The 22,962-nt window shown below is 38.6% G+C and overlaps 1 protein-coding gene across 6 annotated transcripts in view; it reads right to left on the bottom strand.

Moving 5' to 3' along the window:
- PDE4D (phosphodiesterase 4D) overlaps positions 1-22,962 on the bottom strand; it is a 1,583,646-nt gene that overhangs the window by 788,517 nt on the left and 772,167 nt on the right. For 2 of the 6 annotated variants that reach the window (XM_069556483.1, XM_069556490.1), the window contains exon 1: positions 20,018-22,417. The exons of the other annotated variants lie outside the window; for them this stretch is intronic. In XM_069556483.1, coding sequence (XP_069412584.1) covers positions 20,018-20,283 — 266 coding nt within the window. In that variant the 5' untranslated portion in view covers positions 20,284-22,417. Of the gene's footprint in view, positions 1-20,017; positions 22,418-22,962 lie in introns of those variants that run through there. 6 annotated transcript variants of the gene reach the window in all.

The following is a 22,962-nucleotide window of genomic DNA, read 5'->3' as shown; positions in this document are numbered from 1 at the left end:
TATGTGATCAGTGATTATCTTATAAGTTGGGGTTGGGGAAATGGTTCAAAACAGCTGGACCCTTTCTTTAACCCTCATATCCAAACAAACGACAGATGTATCAAAAATTAAATATAACAAGAGAAACCTTAAAAGAACTAGGATAAATGAAAAACAATGTGATGATTCTAATACGGAGTAGCACACTCCTTAAACACGTTATAAAAGTAGCACATGGAGGAAAGTTTGTTAGGCCTTGCTGTATTAAAACAAAATCATTAAAGCACAAAAAATCGAGGAACCTGATTAAAAATTGGGCGATGACTTGAATAGCCTTTTCTTCAAAGATGAAAAAAATCAAACGAGCATATGAAAAGATGTACTATATTATTAATCACGAGAGAAATGTAATAAAACCATAATGAGATATAATTTCATACCCATTAGGATGGTGACATAAAAAAGCAGAAAATAGGTATTGAGGCAGATGTGGAAAAATTGAAACTCTTTTGCACTGTAGGTAGAACTGTGAAGTGGTGCAAATGCTATGTAAAACAGTATGAAGAATCTTCAAAAAATTAAGAATAGAACTCCCACATGACCTAGCAATCATACTTCTGGATATATATCCAAAAAAACGGAATCAAGTTTTTTCATAGCTGCAGTATTTACATTAAGCAACAGATGGAAGCAACCCAAATATCCACCACCAGTCAAACAGAGAAGCACAATGTGGTATCTACATACAATGAAATGTTATTCAGCCTTATAAAGGAAGGAAATTCTGTCACAGGCTACATCACCAGTGAACTTTGAAGACATTATGCTAAGGGGAATAAGCCAGTGTCAAAAAGACAAGGATTGTGTGATTCCACTTTAAGAGATATCTAATGTCCAACTCATAGAAAGTAGAATGGTGACTACCAAAGGTTTGTAAGAAGAAAGGGTAGTTATTGTTTAATGAGCTTCAGTTTTACAAGACAAAATATTTCTAGAGATCTGTTCCACAGCCATGTGAATATGTTTAACACTATTTAAAATTTTTAAAATTCTTTTTTTTTTTTTTTTTTGAGAAAGAAATGGCAACCCACTCCAGTATTCTTGCCTGGAGAATCCCATGGACGGAGGAGCCTAGCAGGCTACAGTCTATGGGGTCGTAAGAGTCGGACACAACTGAGTGACTAAGCATAGTACATGTGCTTTTAACCACAATAAAAAATTAGAATATTTATATGACTTTAAAAAGGTATAAAGTAAAATGCCAGACTGAGAAAAATATTCAAAACAGTTGTAAGAGTTACTTTCCTAAACATACTTACCTATGACAAATAAATTAACAAATGGCTATATTCCAATTTTTTAAATGATGAAATATATTAACACGAGTGGACTAAGAAATAGCAAATAAACAATGAAGAGATGTTAGACTCATTCATGAAACAGAATAGTAAATAATAATAATAATAATATTATTATATATTATCCATAATAGTGATAAAAATGAAAATGGATCATATCCAGTGATGGTGAGAGTGATAATGAGAAATTAATAGATCCTCTGGTATGGTGCTTATGAGTGTGTAAGAGGATGAAACAATTCTAGATGCAAATTTTCCAATATAATATTTCCCTGGCAGTCCAGTGGTTATGATTCTGTGTTTTTACTGCAGGGGGATAGGTTCAATCTTAGCCCTGGTCAGGGCTAAGATCCCATTTGCCATGTGGTCAATAATAATAATAAAATAATATATCTTTGGACCAATGATTTCACTTGCTAGAAATACAATTCACAGATACATTGTAACATTTGTAATGAGAATTAAATGAAGTAATCCTGAAAAGCATTATGCTTATTATATGAAAATTATTCAATAAGTGTCATCCATCCCCTGGTGGTGGATATTTTTATTAAATTTACTTGAATATAATTAAAATATTTCTAAAAGGTTACACTAGACAATGTGAAGAGTAGTTACTCTGGTAAGGGCTAAGGAAGGGCAGAAAGGGACTCACACAACTGTTACCTTTTATAGAGATTTTTACCATAAACATACATTATGTTTATGACTTTAAAATCCTAATTTTAGTCACTGAGATCAGGACCAAATACCCATAGAATATTGGAAAAAATACTCAACATTCTCCTTTCTGAACTCTTTATGCCTATAGTTTTCCTTTCTTTCTCTTTTAAGATAACTAGCTAAGGCAACAGGGTTTCTTAGGGCAAGAAATCAAGAGCCCTAGGAACTCCTTTAGTGGGCAGTTTCCATAGTCACTATACACCTAGCCCTACTGTCTTGACATTTCTAATCAAAGGCTCAGAAAAGGGATGAGAGAAAGAAAAATGAGGAAACGTTATTTGTCCCCTGAGTTCTCATGTTTTCTAAAACAGCTGGCCAAGTCTTTTAAGATGCTATATAATCATAAAAACAAAAAGATAACCAACTAACCCTGTGCTGTTAGACGTGTCAGAAAATGAATTTCAAAGCATAAGTCACGATGGTCTCATTAGTCAGCTGCCATTGAGGTATAAGATTAAGGAAACAATGCACCTTTTCCTCATTCTTACTGTGATTACAGCTTTAAAATGTGTGTTTAGTGGTTTCCAGTGAAAATGTTCAGGGCATGGCAGAAGAAAACCTTCCCCTGAGAAGACTGCAGATTTTCTTCTCAAAGGCCAGGAGATAGGCAATACCTTGGAGAAATCACTAAGATTAGAATCTGGCACTGAGTTATGCAGATTCTGAAATCAGCACGTGAGAGCAAACCCATATTACACAAGCTTATGAAACTGCTGAACGGAATCCAAGTGCCAATTAACTTCTTTTCAATGAGCACTACGATCACTGGGCTGATTATAATGCTTCGACCATCTGACCCAGTACTTTCCTTTTCAGTAGAAAGTCCTATAGAACAGCAAAGACTATAATCAGAAGACTTCTTGGTAAACATGGAACCAGAACAAAGATATAGATAAATAGGTGATAGATTAGATAGATACATTAGACAGATAGATAGAAATGGCTATTAGTAAGATGATTAACGTATTCCTGAGACTCATGTGTCCTCTCAAGTGATGACTACATAGGAAATGATACTGTTGATTCTGCCACCATCTTCCATAAAACCAAAAAACAGCCTTCATAATGTATGGCAATTCCTCATTATTGTATTGCAACAGACACTCCCTGTAGATCAGAAAAACAAGCTGAGAAGGCTCAAATTTAAAGGGTGATATCAGAGAGAATTGTAACCAGGCACGTGGACTGTTTTCATTGTTGCTATTGGGCTGAATCTCAGGAGCTTGAATGATGGAGACATTGTTACACAGAGACGCTGAGGACCTTGTAATGTCAAAGCTTCCTTTCATTGCTCCCAAAAGTATTACTGCATATATTTAAAATTTTCATTTATCATAGGGAAATTTAAAATTGATTCATAAAAAATCACAGTTTTCAAGATTTCAAAGGATATGGAAAATTTTAAGTGTAACATTTTACTTCTTAAATGCTGTTTTTCCTCCTCTGATTCTGCTACCTCTATGTTATCTACTTATTGATGAAATTTTGTGCACATCTTATGGGTTTATTGATCAATTAACACTCACAGCATTTTGGGGGATCTGCATATATTAGCCACAGATTTTTCTATGCAGTAAGCACTGTTTACATATGAATTGTAAATTTATCCAACTAATTTGTTGTGAAGACTAAGGATCCCAAAATTTATAGTTTCGAGTCCAAAGTAAAATAGATTTTTCTCTATTATATAGACAGGATTTCATCAATCTTATCTACAAGTGTTTACATGGATATATTTCCTAAAACTGTATAAGTGTTACATTTTTATTCTTTGGCAATATGTTACCAAGAAATTGCCTTTTCTTCTGTTACTGTTCCGTCTGTCATCTTCATATATGCTTAGTCCTTACCAGTCTCTTGCATTATTTCATTTTGCTCTGCTTTTTTTCCCCCTTTCATTTTCCTTGGTATATCAATGTCTTAGTGTAGTGCAAATGAAATACCATATTTTATTGCTGTCAATTTACTGTGGTGTTTTGTATTTTGGTTGTGTATTAAAATATAATCATACTATGTTTTAAAAAAATAATAGAACTATATTCTGAATGTTCAGTGTCAGTCTATTAACCGACAGTTTCTCTCTCATGGACAATGTTTCGAAAAAGCACTGTCAATTTTTTTCTTCTGTGATTCTCTTTCATACCTATTCAAATTCCCACCAATCTCATTGGCATGCCGACAGATCTCTTTAAAGTGTTGCCTCTCTGCTGCATTAAGCGTAGATTTTGTATGTTAATTCACAGGGGAAGACTCTTATTTCTACATCTTTTCTTCCCTCTGTACTATATACAGATCCAAGAGAACACTTCGCAATTAACTGTGACCATAATATTAATTCTAGCCAAAACACAGCAGAAGAACAACACAGCAAAATGCTTTCTAGTATCCCCATACTGCAGCCCACAACTTTTGGTCACTTTACAAGGTCAATCTTCATTATTACTAGGTCTGACAGTAACTGCCTGGCTACAACAAGAAGCTGATGGCCTTAACTTTCTAGGTTGCTCCTGGTAAAAAGCCTGACTTTGATGTGTCTAAACAAGCATAAATATAGAACTCATGACAAGGTGTATTAGGATTGTAAAATCTTCTGAGAGGAAGATGCCTAGAGCTGCCCTGCTTAAGAGATTTAAAAGCAGACAGATCAAAGCATGTGTCATTGAAAATCCTTCTGGTTGTCTTGAGAAAAGGGGTAAAATTGCAAACCCATTCAGTTGTATCCATTACTGTAATGACTGAGAATAGACCAGGATGACGAAAATGAAGGGTGAGTCGTGCAGGGTCATAATAATAGTCATCACAGGTCATGTGCCACTGATATTGAATTTTTCTTTTGCACAGCAAAGAGAGCTTTGTGTTTTTTCTGAATAGCTATGGCAACAGCTTTTATTTTTGAGTGCTGGGATTTCCTGTCTATAGACCCACGCATCTGAGTAATATGCCTATCCCAAACATTCATTAGGATACTGAGGATGAGTCAAAAAACAAGATGGACATATGCCAAAAGGTTTTATACTAGGAGTAAAATCTATTTATCCACTGACTCGGCAAATTTAATTTGGGGAAGGTAAAGAATTCGAGGCTGTCACATCCTATTGAATCTCATACTTTCAAGTTAGGATTATGTAAATAGGGAAAGAAGAGGCTAGAAATTCTGCATGCTGAGAAGGAAAGTCTAGAATGGAAGGGTTCTCTTTGCAGGATAAGGCACTCTCTAAAACTTGGAGTAACATACAATTTCTGAAGGGAAAATCTTCTTGAGTGATGCTGACTATAATTCTGTGCTCTGTGGAACATTTAATTGACAGTGTGTTTCTTATGGTGCTTCCCTTAACATTCAGCTCTCCTCAAACTGATGCTGTGCCTCTTTTAAACGGGCCACCCTGTATAATCTGAATGAGCTTTTTCCAGTAAAGAATCATGTTGATGTAAATCTACGTTGGCAAGAGCGTCATCAGAGTCAGCTGGGAGTGACAGGCATGTTCTAGCCAATTCTGGATGGTGTGTTGAAGTGTGTTGAAATATGCTTCCCAGGCTACAAGCGCCAGTGCACAAAAGCCTGCCCACGTCTTCATGGGGATGACGTGCTGAACAGCAAAGCCACGGCTCTGTCAGAACATAAAACGCATACCAGGAGCATTTCTGGAAGAGAAGCCAGCCTATCAATCACAACGAAAGCTACATAATCCTTACAGGTGAAAAGGTGCCAGCGCTCGCCCTTTCCCTTAGGGCAAAAAAACCAACCAAACAAAAAAAACTTTGCACATGTTGCTTTGCAGGTCAACCTCCTGACACAGATCGTATTTCCTAGTAACAGCCAGGTTTACCTAGTATCCATTTGCAGGCAGGCAATACAAAGCAACAATTCAAACTCCAAAGAGAAAGCTAAGCTCTATCTATTTTCATATTTGTTTTGTTTACAAGGATGATTATGAAAACATCCCTGAATAAATCTTAAAATGCTGCACAGTCTTGCTCTCTTTAAAAAATAACTTAGGCCTACACATAAAACCTATTTATTTAATACAAGCAGTACCATTGTAATAACTATCACTATATGCATGAACCATTGTGGTAAGTACCACATATATTTTTTCAGAAAATTTTTTCAATTCTTCAGTATCTATTTTTAACATCATGCTTAAGAATAAGATTTTGTATCCAATGCAGTGGGGCTTGGGGTGGGGGGCGGGGTGAGGGGGATGGCAGGGAGAATGGTAACTTCACATTAGAAAATCTGCCCTAGGGCCATACATCTGGAAACTAGCAATTTCCCAATTGCCTTTCTGTATCTTCCATCACATTTCTCATCCCCGGAGCATGAATGTATGGTAACGGGGTGGGAAGAACATGGCTTTACCAGAGAAACGTTGACAGACCTGGCCAGCTGGTTCTCATTGCCTGTCTCTTCCATTCCTATAAATGCACTGCGGCTGAATTAGAGTGCCTGGAATGAATTTCAACAAATAGACCCCAGAGGCTGGCCATTCCAGCCTAAGAGTTGTTACTTGTCTAACTACATGGCCTCAAATGAGATTCTTGTCTCTGATACACAGTCATCACCACAAAAGGTCCAAGACTGCCAGGGGATTGTTCATCACCAGACTCTCACCCACCACTGGCTCTGTAAATCCCCCGGAGTCTAAGTCCCCCACTCCCCTACACCCCCTCAAAATTTTCCATTGTGAGTTTCCATATTCTTGCTCTGACTCTAATGTGTGTGTGTGTGTGTGTGTTAGTCGCTCAGTTTTGTCCGACTCTTTGTGACTCCATGGACTGTAGCCCACCAGGCTCTCTGTGGGATTCTCCAGGCAAGAGTACTGGAGTGGGTTGCCATTTCCTTCTCCAGGGGATCTTCCCAACCCAGGGATCGAACTCGGGTCTAACAGCTGCCCATTATTTCAGCCCTCTGATGTGGTGGCTACTCCCCCTCCATGTTGTTGCACCACCTTAGCTAAAGGAGAGAGAGGTATCTTTCTTGCTCTCCTCTGCTGCTTGCAGAGAGGACTGTGACCATTTCTTAACCACCTTTCCCTTTCCTACTCTGCTCTGAACCACCATTATACCTACCTATATTATACCTGTTGTATCTCACCTGGATTACTGCAACAGTATCTGAATTGGTCTCTGTTTTCTCTTCTGCCCCACATCTCTATTTTCTACAAGGGGGCAGGAATGATTTTTCCAAAACTTAAGACGGCCTGTGCCCCTCCCTGAGGCAGGCACTCCCATTGCTAACACTTCTCCCTTCAAAACACCAGAGTCATCACCAAGAAAAATCCTACCACAGCTTCAAAATACGACACGATGTGACTCCCTTCTACGTCTCGGACTTCATCTTCTATAATGTCCCCCTTCCTCAAATACATCAATCACATCATCCCTCAGACCTTTGCACTTGTTATTTCTTCTGCCTGAAATGCTCTTTCTCAGTGTAATCACTCACCTTCTTCAGACCTCTATTCAAATGTCACCATATAGAGTCCTCCCCGAAAAGGTATTTACAGCTCTGTCCCCTTGACTTCTCAGGTGGAGCTAGTGGTAAAGAACCTGCCTGCCAGTGCAGGAGACATAAGAGATGCAGGTTTGATCCCTGGGTTGGGAAGAAGCCCTGGAGGAGAACCCCTTGGCACAGAGAACCCCCACGGACAGAGGAGCCCGGTGAGTTGCAGTCCATAGAGTCGAAAAGAATTGGATATGACTGAAGGGACTTAATGTGCACACACGCACCCCTTACCCAGCTTTATTCTTCCTTATTGTACTTATTATTCTCTGAGCTACCGGAATACTTATTTATATACTGTCTTCTTCCCCATTAGAATACATGTTCCATGTGGGGGTGGGGGGACAGGACTTTGTCTTTCTTACTCAGTGTTACATCTTCAGAAGAGTTACAAGATACAAAGTAGGCACTCAGAAATTATTGTTTGAATAGATGGAAGATAACAGGATATTTAGCACCTGACTCTTATCCTGGTGAGCCAGTCTTGAAATAGAAAAAGTACCTTAGGAGACAAATGGTTTTCTGCATACAGTCCATCAGACTTGCTGGGCATGTTTTAAGCATTATATTCTTATGCAATTTAATGAAAAGGCAGATAGAGTCCTCACATAAATAGTGTCTCTGGTCTGTGCATCAGAACAAAAGTGCCACGGGTGGAATTAACACATCTCATTTGAATGGAAATATAACCATGTATTCTTTTTCTGGAGGATTATCTTAGAAGGAGTAGAAGGCATTAGGTAGCTGAAAGATGGTTTAGATTGGTCTAATTGAACTAAATCTCACATTCCAATCCTTAAGTGTTCAGTGCACACACTTGTGGTTTAGCAAGCTTGGGGCAGGGTAATAATTCAAAATGTCACTTTCTTTTATTTGGAGTAAAGCTGTTGAGAAAGATAAAACTAATCATGTTTCACATAAGCATATAAATCCCTGGTGTGCATACATGTATGAGTGTGGGTGTGGGTGTCTGAGAGAGAGAGAGAGAGAATGTTAGCTGACCTCTGAAACTTGATTCCAACTTACATTTATGGTCACCTTCTGCAGAGACACTCTAAGCTGTACCCAATCTCACTCAAACCCCATATAATCCCCATAATGGTTGATTTTGTTCCTTTGGTGAAAAGAACTTACCTCCTGCCACTTTCTGTCCTTCCATATTTCACTCCAGTTCTCTCCTTACTCAACTCCTCTAGGCTTTATGTTCACATCCAATTCTTTTCTAGGCCCCACTTTCCTCCTTGTAAAATGTGATAATTAAACCTAAACCTAACTAAGTTGCCATGAATATCAAATAACATAATCTAAAGGACTTCCATGGCTGTCCAGTGGCTAAGACTCTGAGCTCCAGATACAGGGGGCATGGGTTTGATCCCTGGTTAAGGAACTAGATTCCGCATGCCACAACGAAGTTTGGATGCCACAACTAAAGACACATCTTGCAAGCTGCAACGAAGACCTGGCACAGCCAAATAAATAAATATTTAAATAATATAATCTAAGTAACAATTCAGTATGGGCCTTCTTTGTGACTATTCTATGTCATACTCCACCTCAAGTCTTATTATGATTCCCACCACAGGAAACACTTTCTTCTTTCCTATAATCTCCACCACTCTTTGTACTTAGTTATGGCAACTACTAATGCTTTATGGTTATTTTGAGTAATCATATTCTATCTCCATCTGATCACAACCCTAGAGAGCAAAGACAACACCCCGTAGCATCCCACACAGCAATTTACATACACACAGTAGGAGATGAATTAAGCTCCTGGATTTTAGGAGGTTCAGATCACCCTCAGTGTTCCTCCATGACTCTTTTTACGTGACATTTGAAAAGCACTTTATTCTTTTCAAAAAGTCTTTTCATTAAGTATATCATTAAATTTTTAAATAATTCTAAGAAGTAAGGAATGAATTAACAATAATTCCATTTTATGGATGCACCAAATTGTGATCTGTGGAGTTGAAATAGTACCCCTGGGATCACATAGTAAGTGAATAGCAGAGTCGGAGCAGACAGTACATTTTGGGGCCTCTTTCTGTATCACAACAAGACGGTGCTAGGGATACACTAGTGAATAAAGTGATCAGTGGTTCTAGATCAGTGCTTCTCAACTGGGGACAATTTTGCCTTCAGGGGACATTTAGCCATATAACCAATAATTATAGGGTGGTAAAAACAGGGTAGCAATACCTGACTTTCTGCTTAAGAATTGGAATTACCTAATCCAAGTTCAGTGTGTTTACCACCAACTAAGGGATTCAGACCCAAAGAACAAATGTCCTTCAAAAACAGATGCCCTTCTTCCAACAGTGGAAATATCAGTGATTCAGGACCACTCAGTTGAAACATTAGAGCATCTGACGCACAAAGACGGCTTGAAGCATAGCAGATGTCACTGATCGAATTTAAACGTTGAATGTAATGATGAGGTGATTTTCTTTCCAAATCCCTTTCAGTCATGCTTATTACCTTAAGGCGAAGGACTCCATCGGTCTTTCACAATTCTACATTAATCACTAACTGCCATTTTAGGCTGAGAGCAGACCTCAGGATCAGAAACACTGCAGGTCACAGCATCTAGTTTAACTTGAGTCCATTTAACCTGCTCTATTTTTCAAATGCATTTTTGCCCAATTATCATCTATATATGGTAAGTGACACTGGTTTCCAATTTATAATAATAAGGATATAAGGCTTCATGCTTAAACAGATAGGCCTTTAAATAAAAATATAACTCCACTAAAAAAATTAAATACAACGTGGTACAAATGATCCACAGGTGTACCTTAAACTGGGCAAGTGATACAGGAATGAGCACACCATTAATGACCCTGCTATTGTTATTGTAAGAGGGCTTTATTAAAGAAACCTGGTTCTATTCAGAGGCACGCCTTCACATTTGGCCTTGTGCGTCATCAGCCTCCAATTCATATATGTTTTAGTTATTACTACCAATAAATCACACACTGTTCTATTTGGCACCCACTCAATACAAAGCCATAAAAAAAAATCACCCTGCGAAGTAAAACAAATACTATAAACCTAAAGAAGGTAAACAAGCAGAAATGATAATCCAAATAACCTTATTAGTCAGAAAGTTGCTTTCTTTAAAAAGCTCAACAATACACACTTACCATTTATCTATATAAATGTGAAATCAGCTATATAAGAAAATGAAAAAAAGCCCTATGTACTCTAATAATTAAAATATACAAAGTCACTTTATTTTAATTATAGTTAATTTAATCAGAGTGCTATCTCATAAGAATAATGGAAAGGAAATCAGTTGGTTTGAAAAAACTGCAAGGTAAAAGTGGGCATGAACTTTAGGCAAAACATTTACATTAAGATAACCTGTCTATGCTAAATCTCTTCAAAAATTTTTTTCTATTATTCAATTTTACTTATTTTGAAGATCTACTTTGGAGAAGTGATGCTTTGTTTCCATCAGTGCAAATTTCTCCAAACTTCATACTAAAAAACTAAAACCAAACAAAAAACAACCATGCAGAGTGTTCTGGGTTTTTTTTTTTTCTTTTTTGCTTGTTTCAAATTTCTCCTCAAAATCTTCTCATTTCTTTTATAAGCCTAGGTCTTGTGTATAACTGAATCACTATGACTTATAAGACATAAGAACTAGTCATGAGTTTAACAAGCAAGTTATTCAGTAATTCACCATGAATTATAAATATACTTACATATTTTTCAGAATACAACAGGCATAAATTATTTCAAAGTATAAACTAAAAGTTACTGAAGTTGAAAATTAGTGACAGTATCATATACCAATTCATTCAGATATACTAAAGTCAAATCATATTAGCCAAGGTTTGTGTAAATCCAGAACACACACCCACTCATACATACAGAGTTGTGGTAACAAAGTTCAAAATATGGTTAATCATTCAGTTTGAAACTTCTTTCCACTATTGTGCAATCAAGCACAACATAACCAAGACTTCTAGACTGGAATGTTATAGATCTCTCCAGGTGTTTGGCGTAAGAACAACAGTAAAAGAGAGAACAGCAATTAAAGAACAAATATTTACTAAATGCATATTATACAGGTGACATAGCCCCTCACAGTGGATACAAAGATTGATTCATGTGAGGGCTCCTACTTTTCAGGAATTTATGTTCCAGCTACACAGTCAAAAGACACACATGAAAAAGAAGACAGCATAAGACAGAAAGCGTTAAATAAATGGCAACACTGTGCTCTCAGAGCTCAAGATAGATCTCACCAAATGAAGTCAGGCAATTTGGCCCTGTACATATTTGCTCATGAAAACCCAAAGCTGAGCCATTAATCCCAATGTTTTCACTTTCACTTTCTTTCCTCTCATTAAACTTTACATTTTATTTATGATGTACTGACCCAAAGAAAACAATCTCAGAAATGCCCTTTTAAAGAAAACAGACAGACAGCATTTACTTCTGGTCCCAGAGATATTTCCATTATGAAAGCAGATCTCCTGTTAAGTCCAAGAGGCCTTTCCAAAATGGGGGGATTGGGCAGGAAGGCTGGCAGATGACTAGAAGGAGAGTGTTTTGAGGTCAAATGGGCTGTGGTCCCCCTGTCTAGCCACCCGGTCAGTCACAGTCAGCCTGCCAGCTCTGGTTACTAGGCAGTTTGCTGCTCTGTTGCTTAGTGACTTGAGCCTGCAGACCATCATTTCCAGCCGGCTCTTACGGAACCTAACCGTAATAGATTTCTGACTTGATCTTTTTCTTTAGAATTCAAGTCTTTCATGCCTTTTTCTCTGAATCACTGAAAATGAAATTATATTCTAATTGGTTTTGTCTTGATCTCAGTCTTATTCTAAAACTACTCTATATCAGAATGTTTTCTGCTGATCTTAAAACCTTCCTTCTCCAAGGACATAGATTTCTCCTACTCACACATATATTTTTATGGAAACAAAAAGATGGCTACATTCATATGAGCTACAGGTGTTAAACAAGTAAACTGAGATTCCACATTAAGAAAGGGCTCTGTTCCTCCCCTTCTGTTAACTAACCACCATTTCGTAAAGTCATTGAATATCCATTGTTACAGGTTCCATATGTAAGCAGGTAGAGAAACAAATAAATGTGAACATGATTCTTAACCCAAAGGAAAGTAATGCTGAAAGAACACAGGATGGAGAGTTAGGCAAACCTTAGTTCAAGTTTTAAGTCAGTTCATTTCATGGCTGTCTAGCTGAATGATCTTGATTATGTACCAGTTTCCCTGGGACTCAGCATCTGCATATGTAGAATACAACTAATAATACTTAAATTCAAGCTTGTTTCTTTTGAAGGATTAATGTACATAAAGTATCTGACATACAGCAGGAGCTAAATCATTTTTATATATGTGTGAAAGTTGCTCAGTCATGTCCAACTCTTTGAGACCCCACAGACTATAGCCTGCCAGGTTCCTCTGTCCATGGAATTCTGGAGTGGGTAGCTATTCCCTTCTCCAGGGGATCTTCCCTACCCAGGGATGGAATCCAGGTCTCCCCACATTGCAGGCAGATTCTTAACCATTTGAGCCACCACGGTATTGTTAGAATAAGTCTCAGGTTATAAAGGTGTGTTTTTATGAACCTATAGTTTTAAGTCCAAAGTGAAATCAAACAATTCCTTCTGATATCAACTCACGATCTCATTTCGAGAATAAGTACTTCATTTGAGATAGTTAGACAGCCTTTATGTCCTTAAAATTGAACATGAAATTATTTTCTTCTGCTTTGTATATATGGTAGAAGAGATTGGTGTGTTAAGATGGTACATAGTTGAAGATGCAGTAAAATTTTAAATTCAATTTTTTATTCTATCCACAGATTTCCACATTTCCTACCCCAAATCATGGCTTCCAGATGGTGTTCTAGAGTGAATACCATTCATCCTGAAGGCCCTGAAGCCTTTTTATGAGTCACATAATTATTAAACCGCTCTATCCCCTGTTTTCACCCATGAGGCATACACCTCACTAACTTACAACAGCAAGTTGGAACTGGTTTTTAATTACTTATCTTAAATGTACTTAGCTTGTTATCACTTGGTAAATTTAATTAGTCAATTTTTACTTGTAAATATCAAATGCCTCTGTATCCATATGACTTATGAATAGAGTCTACAATTTAAAAAGGTTGGTAATTAAGGTCCAATATTGAGTGACCACAGAACTGGAAATACATGACTTCTGCTATGTTAAACTCCTCATGGTTTAAAACATGTTTTGCTTTGGTTTCCGCCCTCCCCCGCCGCCCCCCCCCCCCCAGCAGCAAAACCATTTAAAAAACGATATAACTTTGCCACACTGGTGATAGTAAAGCTTCTTCCTCAAACTGCTACTTGAAGAACAATTTTGGTAGTTTTCTGTTTAAGGAACAAAAAAATGTACTGAAGCTCCAAAGCTCAATTAATTCAGTAATCTCACAAGAGCTTGTTATTTATAAAGATACTTATATAAAGAATAAAGAAAAACTTTAAAAATTATTTTAATGAACTTTGAGGCAATTTTTTTTTTCTCATTCAGCATTTCTACCAAGTTTATTAGAAAGGCTGTTTTGCTTGAAAGTAATTTCACCACTAGTAGAATGACTTTGGCACAGACACACTTAATATATCTTCTATTTCTTTAAGATAAACATCAAAGGTCACAGGAAGTACATATGCGTAATAAATTGCGATGTTACTTCATTGTTTTCTTCACTTTCTTTAGTTACTATTTGTCACATTTTTATTTTGGAATTTCTTAAATTCTCAGTTGCTCAGTCGTGTCCAGCTCTTTGCAACCCCATGGACTATATCCCCACAAGCTCCTCTGTCTATGGGATTTCCCAGCCAAGGATACTGGAGTGGGTTGTCATTTCATCCTCCAGGAATTTCTTTAATATTACAAAGCGATTAACAAGTTCTTTAAGATGAATGTCTTCCTGATGTCTTCTGATTTTAGGAAAGGTTAATCAGACTTTTCAAAAGTTATAGTCACTTTTAACTTGCAGTGCCCCAGGATTTTCAGGGAAGGCACACAGCCAGTTACACCAGGGACACAGTTCAGCCATCTGGCCCCACCTACCTTGTTGGCATTACTTCCTGTTGTGCATCTCAGAAACTCTCCCCCAGGAAATTTCCTTCCCACCTCCTTGTTTCACACTACCCAGAGCCCACCTCTGAGTTTCCAGCTCCAACAATGGGCAGCACCAGCAATGCCCTTCTCTGGGTATCACCACTATAAGTGATGGAGAAAAGATAACCTTAAAGTTAAGATGGGCAAACAACAGAGCTGGAACAAAGGAGAGAGTTCTCAAATAGAATCTCTAAATAACAGCTTTGAAAAACTACTTGGGTGTGTGTGGGTGTGTTTGTGAATGGGGTTGTGTTTGTGTTGGACCTATAAACTCTCTAAAGGTGGGATTTCTTCTTTGTAGGTGATAAAGGGTTTCTGGCCCATTCTGTAACTTGAATAAAATTTATAGTGCATTTCTCTCTTAAACAACAACCAACCATTAAAAGCAACTATAGTTGCTGAAGAAATTATGACTCAAGAAAGCAAATTTTTACTTTTAAACATGAGCAATGTTATATCCAAAGCCAATGCCTAGTAAAGTTTATAATAAGCAAAAGTTATGGTCAAAAAAACTTATCTAGCTCCCTAAAAATCTTTTAAGATTTTCTAAAAGTCTCTTAAAAAAGGCCTTTCAAAAATCTACCTAAAGGAATTATTTTGTTGTTTAAGGATGTTGCTAAGTGCTTTTTCTACCTTTGGATATGTTGTAATTAAACACACACACAACACAAATTTTAAAGATAAGACACGTATTACCTGGACAGTATCTTGCCCGAAGAAATCCTACTGCCTACTACATACTCTAGAACACTTTCCTTCATTTGGTGCATAGCACCCAGGGTAAAGTGAGGAAAAAACATGAAAAATACAAAGATTTTCCTGAAATAAACTTACACTGAAAGTTTTCTTCACCAGAAATTCCAGTGACATTTATGCTGACATAACAGGAAATTCCCCACACTGATGAAAACACAGCCTCATCTATAATGACTAGACCACAAAGTACTAGATATTAAGTAAAAATGGAAAAACAAAGCAGTGAGAAGTATGAACACAAGAGGGCCCTAACCTGACACATGGCATCAGATGGAGCACCAGCACTCTGAACATTAGCTAGGCATGTAACTGTTACCTAAAGCTTTGTCCCATCCACGAAAAACTGACAGGGTAAACATTTTAAAATGAGGTTGTTGTTATTTAGTCACCAAAGTGAAAGTGAAAGTTGCTCAGTCATGTCCAACTCTTTGTGACCCCAAGGACTATACAGTCCATGGAATTCTCCAGGCCAGAATACTGGAATGGGCAGCCCTTCCCTTCTCCAGGGGATCTTCCCAATTCAGGGAGGGAACCCAGGTCACACTGTAGGTAGATTCTTTACCAGCTGAGCCACTAGGGAAGCCCAAGAATACTGGAGTGGGTAGCCTATCCCTTCTCGAGGGGAATCTTCCTGACCCAGGAATTGAACCAGGGTCTCCTGTATTGCAAGATTCTTTACCACTTGAGCTACCAAGGAAGTCCTTTGGTAACTAAGTCACATCCTGCTTTAAGATCCAGCCTGAGCAAGACTGGATTAAAGGACACATAATAAAGGAAATATTAGTTTATAATGACCCTCATTAAGTATCTGTCCCTATGCAAAACACTTTAATTTATACACAAATGTATTTAATAAAACCACAACACCAAGTGAATACTATTATGAATCCCAGGAAACTGGGTACCAGTGAAATAAGCCTATAGTAAGTAACTTGTACATGGGAAGTCAAATTTTAATGTAATTTAACCTCTCAGATACTCTCAGATACTCTCTGTCCAAGAGTCACATGGCACATGGAGTATTGTGTCTTTTTCAGTAAACTATTCTTTAAATAGTTTGTGAAAATCCAAATGAAGCCTGGTTAAGAACAACCAGGATCAACCTGATAAATACAGCATACAAACATGAAATAACTTAGGGTGTTTAGTTAAGAAAAGAGAAGAATTTTTAAAAAGCATGATAACACTGACTGTGTTGATTAATGGGCTTGTCAAGATGAGTAGAGCGGGGTCCTGGGATGGGTTACTCCAAGCTTCTTGCCTTAAGGTCTAAATTATGGAAGACACGAGAGACTGAAGCTACAGGGTTTCCAAAGCAGATCCAAGAACCAAGAATGACAATGGCAGGGAAGGAGCTTTCAGTTGTATATAAGCAAGGACTTCCCAGTCAATAGACTTGTCAAAAACAGAATTGCTCTGTATGATCCTCATCCAGGAGGTCTGCAGAGATGTTCATCACAGATGTTACTCTATGAACTCAACTATGGTACAGAGGGAGAACCAATAGCCATTAGCACATTGTGACTGACACGGGCTGGCCATTACCCACATCTGTTTTACCTTGTGGCTCAGCTGGTAAAGAATCTGCCTGCAGTGCGGGAGACCTGGGTTTGATCCCTGGGGTGGGAAGACGTCCTGGAGAAGAGAAAAGCTACCCATTCCAGTATTGTGGCCTGGAGAATTCTATGGACTGTATAGTCCACAGGGTCGCAAAGAGCCAGGACACGACTGAGCGACTTGCACTTTTTTTTTTTTTTTGGTAACAGGACTGAGACAGATTTCCCAGCCTCCTTGGAAGTTAGATGTGGCCACAGAACTGACTTCTTTCTGAGGAATCCTGGGATAAGCAATGGGTGAAATTCTAGAACTGCCTTATAAAACCTCACCAAAGCCATCTTCTGTGCTCTTCTCTGATTCAGTGGAGCCTGGCAAACTTGGAAACCATGTGTTACCAACGGCGGAACCATAGGACCCAGGGTCCCTGAACTACCCAGGTCAGGCTAGCTCCCCACTAGAAGCAGAAGCAAGAAATAAATATTTACTGTGTCAGTCCACTACGACTTGGGGAGTATGTTGTAGAGCAAAGTGATTATCTTAATCAGATGCTTTCCAGTGTGATTTTTTTTAAAATATACTGTAGTATAAGTAATTTGAAACCAAGGAATAGCTCTTGCTCAACTTTGTAATCAGTAGGTACAAGATAAACACTTTGGACTCAGTAGGTAGTAAACATACGCATATTGAATGGAAGGGAGTATCAGGCATAGGAAACAACATTCTGAGGCAGAGACACACCTGGTGTGTAATTAAATGACTGATTATCTAATTTAAGAGGAGGAGAGGATTTGACCATGGTGGTGGTAGTGACAGTTTAGATATTAATATGTATTTGTGTGTGTGTGTGTGTGTGTATAATCAGCACAATTTGGAATATATTTTTTAAATTCTGGGTCATGCTTAGTCCAAGAAGTGAAAGCACAGATGGAATGATATTTGTCAAAAGACACCCATGGGTATTATGAATATCTTGGGTCTTGTTGAACCAAAAAGGAAAATGTGAAGTACTCTTTCCAACTGCCCTGCCGGATGCTTTTTCCATGAGGGATACTGTCTGCCCTCAAGTTACTGAGAATTGATATCACAATTTTTCTTTCTCATTTCCATTGCTCTTTCGACATCTCCTTCATCTGGCGGAGACACCACAACGAAGGATTGGCAGAAATTGTACTCTTGGAGTTTCTCCAAACAGCATCAGAAAAGGAAGTGCCAGAAATTTCAAAAGAAAGCCTGTTTTCATGAGATTTCCTGCCTTCCTTACATCTCAACATGTCCAAATAGTTCCTATAACCTTCGGCTGAACTTGAGGTTGCTTCACTCCAATAGAAATGAAGTGTCTGCGTGGAGGCTTACCCATTCAGCAACAGGTACACTTTAGGAACTATAATTTAAAAGGCATCTCATCCAAAAGGGACAGCACATGCCCAAATTCTGGCTCTGACCCTTTCGGAACTCCAGCCAGCTCTCCTGTTCAGGCACTTGATATTTCATCTCAAGCCATCCCTCTCCCTCAGAGCATCTCCCAGAGTTCAGCTACACCTTTCATTCACTGCTTATCTCTGATAAATTTTTTTCACAAATATTTCCCTGAGAGAGAAGTCATCCTTTTCCATCATTTTTTCAAGACTGAAAAATTCAATGTTTGTCTTGCCTCTTTTAGGAGCCTTATATCTAACTAAACTTAGAAATACCACTTAGTTAAAATCTTGGGGAAAATAAGAACACTTCCCAGATCAAAGATCTAGCTATTTAAAATGGCAGTTCTAAGGTCAGACGTTTCTTTGGGTGGGTGATGCCTTTTATTTCCTTTGCTGGCTGTTTTCATCTCTGACATGAATGCACGCCTGGATAGGGTCATGTTGCTTAAGTCTAGATTTTGATTCTTTCCTTTTATTGTTGCTTCTTTCCTAGAAGTCTTAACTCTGGATTTATTTTGGGGGGGGGGGTTCGTTTTGTTTTATCCATTCCTGGTATACTTTTTCGTGTTCTGTGGAAAAGCTGTATAAAAATCATTCAGTCAGTTTCAACTTTTTTTCTATTCAGTCAGTCACTATTTTTTTTCTGTTATGCCTGTTTTCTTCATCATAATATTCATTTTGCCAAAACATGGAGTAGTGTATAGAACTTACTACTGCCTGAAATTAACCAACTATGTATCACAGATCCCTCTTTCTCTGATCATAGCCTAGAATTGCCTCTTCTCAGGCAGAAACACCATAATAAGCTCACGCAATGATTTATTTTAATATTTGTTTTATGACAGCATGAAAATACCAAGAATTGTCTAGACATCTAGCTGGCACCATACGCATAAAACAGAGTCACCTATTATAGCAGATAAAAACATGCATATAGCAAATAAAAATACTGACAAAACAGTCAGAGAATTCATATGCGAAGAACAGAGCAATATTGCCAAGTACCAGCCTGAAACTTTTTGCACTGGCATTCCTAAACCCACTGAAAAGGCACCTTGAGATTACAAATATACTAAAGTCAGTAGCTAGGAGGGGTTTTACTGGGACACACTATTTTACACACCCACCCACACACACGCTCCATACACATCTCTGTTGAATCGGAGGGTCATGCAGGAAAGAACAAACTACGATATTCTTCTCTCCTTTCTGGTCCTTTCCCTCCCTAGGTTGTTGCAGGATCTGGCAGGGCTACTAGCTTAGGAATCAAAGAAACGCCACCATGTCAGTATTGGAAAAAAACCTGCGTTCTTATTTGACATCTGGAATCCAGTTTTCTTGTAGGAACTTGCAATAGGAATTGAACTTGGAGCACCACCCATGTCAAAGGCTCCTGTTACCAATCTCAAGGATTTCTGCCCTGACTTGGACATCTGTGGGATTTATATTAAGGTAGATTATTTCCGATAAATCATGGGTGAAGAGTGAAGACAGTCCTCCACTCTCCTTCCTTCCCCTAAAGTGAAAGGCAGGAGGAGTAAAAATCACCCAGAGGCACCTGGCCACCATGTCTGCTCATCCGTGCAAACCTTACCACGTATGTGCCACGGTGAACCGCCGCTGTTTGGGGATGTTGCTACTGAGAAGCATCCTGCGCAGGAGCCTGGGGGAATTTCTCGGCGAAATCACGGGTGAGAGCTTGGGAGACACCGATTTCCTTGAGGTCTTGGACTTCTCGTGCTGCAACAGGTTTTCCCGCAAGGATTTCACAAGATCCTCGTTCAGCCAGGGGTTTGGACAATGCGGATTATCCACTTCAGGGACTGTTAAGGTGTCCGGGCTTGTCGTCTGCTGAGCCATTTTCGCGGTCAACTTTGTACACTTGGCTGGCAGTGATCCAGGGCAACGTGGTTGCCTGGCCTCTTTCCAGTGACTGCCTCGCTCGGGCTCCCGGGGAGAGGTCCGGGAAAGCAGGTCGGAGCCAACCGCTGCTAGTTCATTCGGCCGCCTGCCTCAGTCTCTCGGCGGAGACGGGGCTGGGAGCAGGGGAGGCGAGCGCACTCCACGGCGGAAGCCTCGCGAACGTCACCCCTCCTCTGCCGATCCCCTGCCAAGGCTCACCGCCGAGCTCGCGGGGCAGAGGAACATGGAGGGAAGCCACGGCGAGCGAGGCTTTTGTCAGCGCTACGAAACAGCCTGCTAAACTATTGGAACTAATGCGCCGCAGCTGCTCCAGCGACTTCTGCTTATGTACATAAAAAGTCCGGGGCGCGGGGACGGGAGGGGGGGCGGTTAGGGCTTAACCATCAGATGCCTGCTGCCTGTTGTTTGGCCAGTCTTTTCATTTGCTTATTCCTGAATCCAGAGGAAAGAAAAACTTTGAACCTGACCTTCCTCTCCCGCAAGGTCTATTTATCTCCCTTTGGTCCCCGTTCATAAAAGAAATTGCTAGTCCCTCGGTTTTTATAAGGGGGGAATAAACAAACAGGAGCTAGACAAGGCGAAATAGTTCCCGGTTTGCTCAGCTCCGTCTGATGGACCTTGTAAGATAAATCCCAAGAGGAGAAAATGGACTCTCTTTTCCTCTCTGTCTAGTTAGAAACCAAACAAAAGGTTTCAAAATACTACATATGGAACATATTACAGGTTGTGTCGTTTAGCCTAATGAAGGCCCTTTCAAAGCGTGGAATAACATAGTTATAGCCCCAAATGGTATTTGTTATATCTTTGCATTTAAACTGATGACACTCCAGAGGAACAGACTGCTTTCATAAGGGGATTTTAAAATGATTTTTAAAGTTTCAATTATTGCTTATGGTATAGACATTTTATTCAACTATAAAAGAAATAAATCTAGCTTTCTGGCTTTCCATAGTCATTTCCTCAGTTGTTTTTAATATAAGATTTTTATTTGTGATCAGAACAGCTCCTACAAACTCACTCAAACTAGGTTTAAAATAGAAGAAATTATTTCTTGCCTACTTAGTTTGCTACTGGAAGAAGAATTAAATATGACAATTCAAGTAAGTAGGTAATAAAGCCTGTTAAATCTCATTATATGGCCACCAGAAGTACAAGCTTCAGATAGGCATCTGAAAGGGAATCCAAACCTTTGATTATAGATGTCCCCAGCAGCCTGGTGATGCTACAGACAGTTCAAGATGGAAATCAAAGCACATTTCTCAGGATCTAATAATATTTTTAAAAACTTTAAAACACAATAACTTAAGAAGGAGTTAGGAAATACATTCAGATAAAACAGAAAACAGAGTAGTCTGATCCGGTTATTTTTTGGTTTCTATAATTACTGTTAGGTGGATTCTAAAAGTAGTTCCTCCTATTTCCTTCCTTGGTTGTTCCACCTGAAGTTTTAATTCCTTTCATTTAAAATGTTACAGAAAAGGATACTCTGAGGATCTGACCATATAACCCCAGGGCCACCATTTGGTGTACCTATAATAATTTAACAGTACACATGTACCTTGACTTCATCAGAAAATTTGGTATATGTAATAATTAAAATGATACCAAATTTCTGAAAAATGGGCTGAGGGCCTGACAATTACATTAGAAGTTGTACAAAACAGGAGTACCTGCTTACATTCAAAGAGATCCTAATTTAATGGAAAGGACTACACTATGCTCAGAAAAAGACACCAGAAGACCTACAGAGTGAGATTATCAGGCGCAGAAAAATACAACGAGAATGGTGTGCATGAGTGAAGAGAGAATGCTGAGTGCAGTACAGCTGGAGGGAGGGAATCAAAAATTAATGGAAAGGAAGTGAACACAAAAGATCACTCCGAATGAAGAATTAAAACATGAAAATCCAATAAGGAATTAGCAAGCAAGTCTTGTTCAAAACTAAAAACAAATGAAGTTAGTAGATATAAAACCTATTCAGGCTTGTAGATATAAAAAGTTCAGATAACAGGATAAAGTGAAGGGACAAAAAAAACCCAATAAGTAGTAAACTGACATGACAAAAAGAAAAAAAAAATTGCCACTCTCTAAAGACTTGTTTCATTCAACAAACGCTTATGGGCATATTTGTGCTAGGTACTCTATCGAGTGTCTAGGATATTACAATATTTAAAGATAATCGATAAAGTGCAAAGCAACTGAGAGGACAAAGTGTAGCCCAGGTACCCAGACGAGAGCCTGGAAACTGGAGATATTTAAAAGGCTGGCTCTAAGGAGACAAAAGTGTTTCTCAGTAATCAAATAAAGGTATTGATAGGACTGAGAATGCTATACTGGGACATTCATTGAGTTCAGAGGATTCTAGGTTCTAGTGTTTGCTTTCAGTGACCTTTACTTAAGAGGAGTAAAATATTTACAAGCTATTCTTCTCATATTTGGCCTGTAATGTGGATGCTCAGACACTGGGCACTTTGTAGATAATCACAACTAAGCTAAAATAGAAGACATAATACTATTCTATTCAAAAAAACTCATTGAGAATCATGGTTAAACATGGACTAAGATAGAACAAAGGCATTTGGCAAATCTCCCGTTACTTGGTGCATGTTAAAAGAT

This window comes from Ovis canadensis, chromosome 16 (genome assembly GCF_042477335.2).
Source record: "Ovis canadensis isolate MfBH-ARS-UI-01 breed Bighorn chromosome 16, ARS-UI_OviCan_v2, whole genome shotgun sequence".
Classification (NCBI taxonomy): domain Eukaryota; kingdom Metazoa; phylum Chordata; class Mammalia; order Artiodactyla; family Bovidae; genus Ovis; species Ovis canadensis.
The sequence above is the reverse complement of the archived record's forward strand: the minus strand, read 5'-3'. Positions and strand labels throughout refer to the sequence as shown.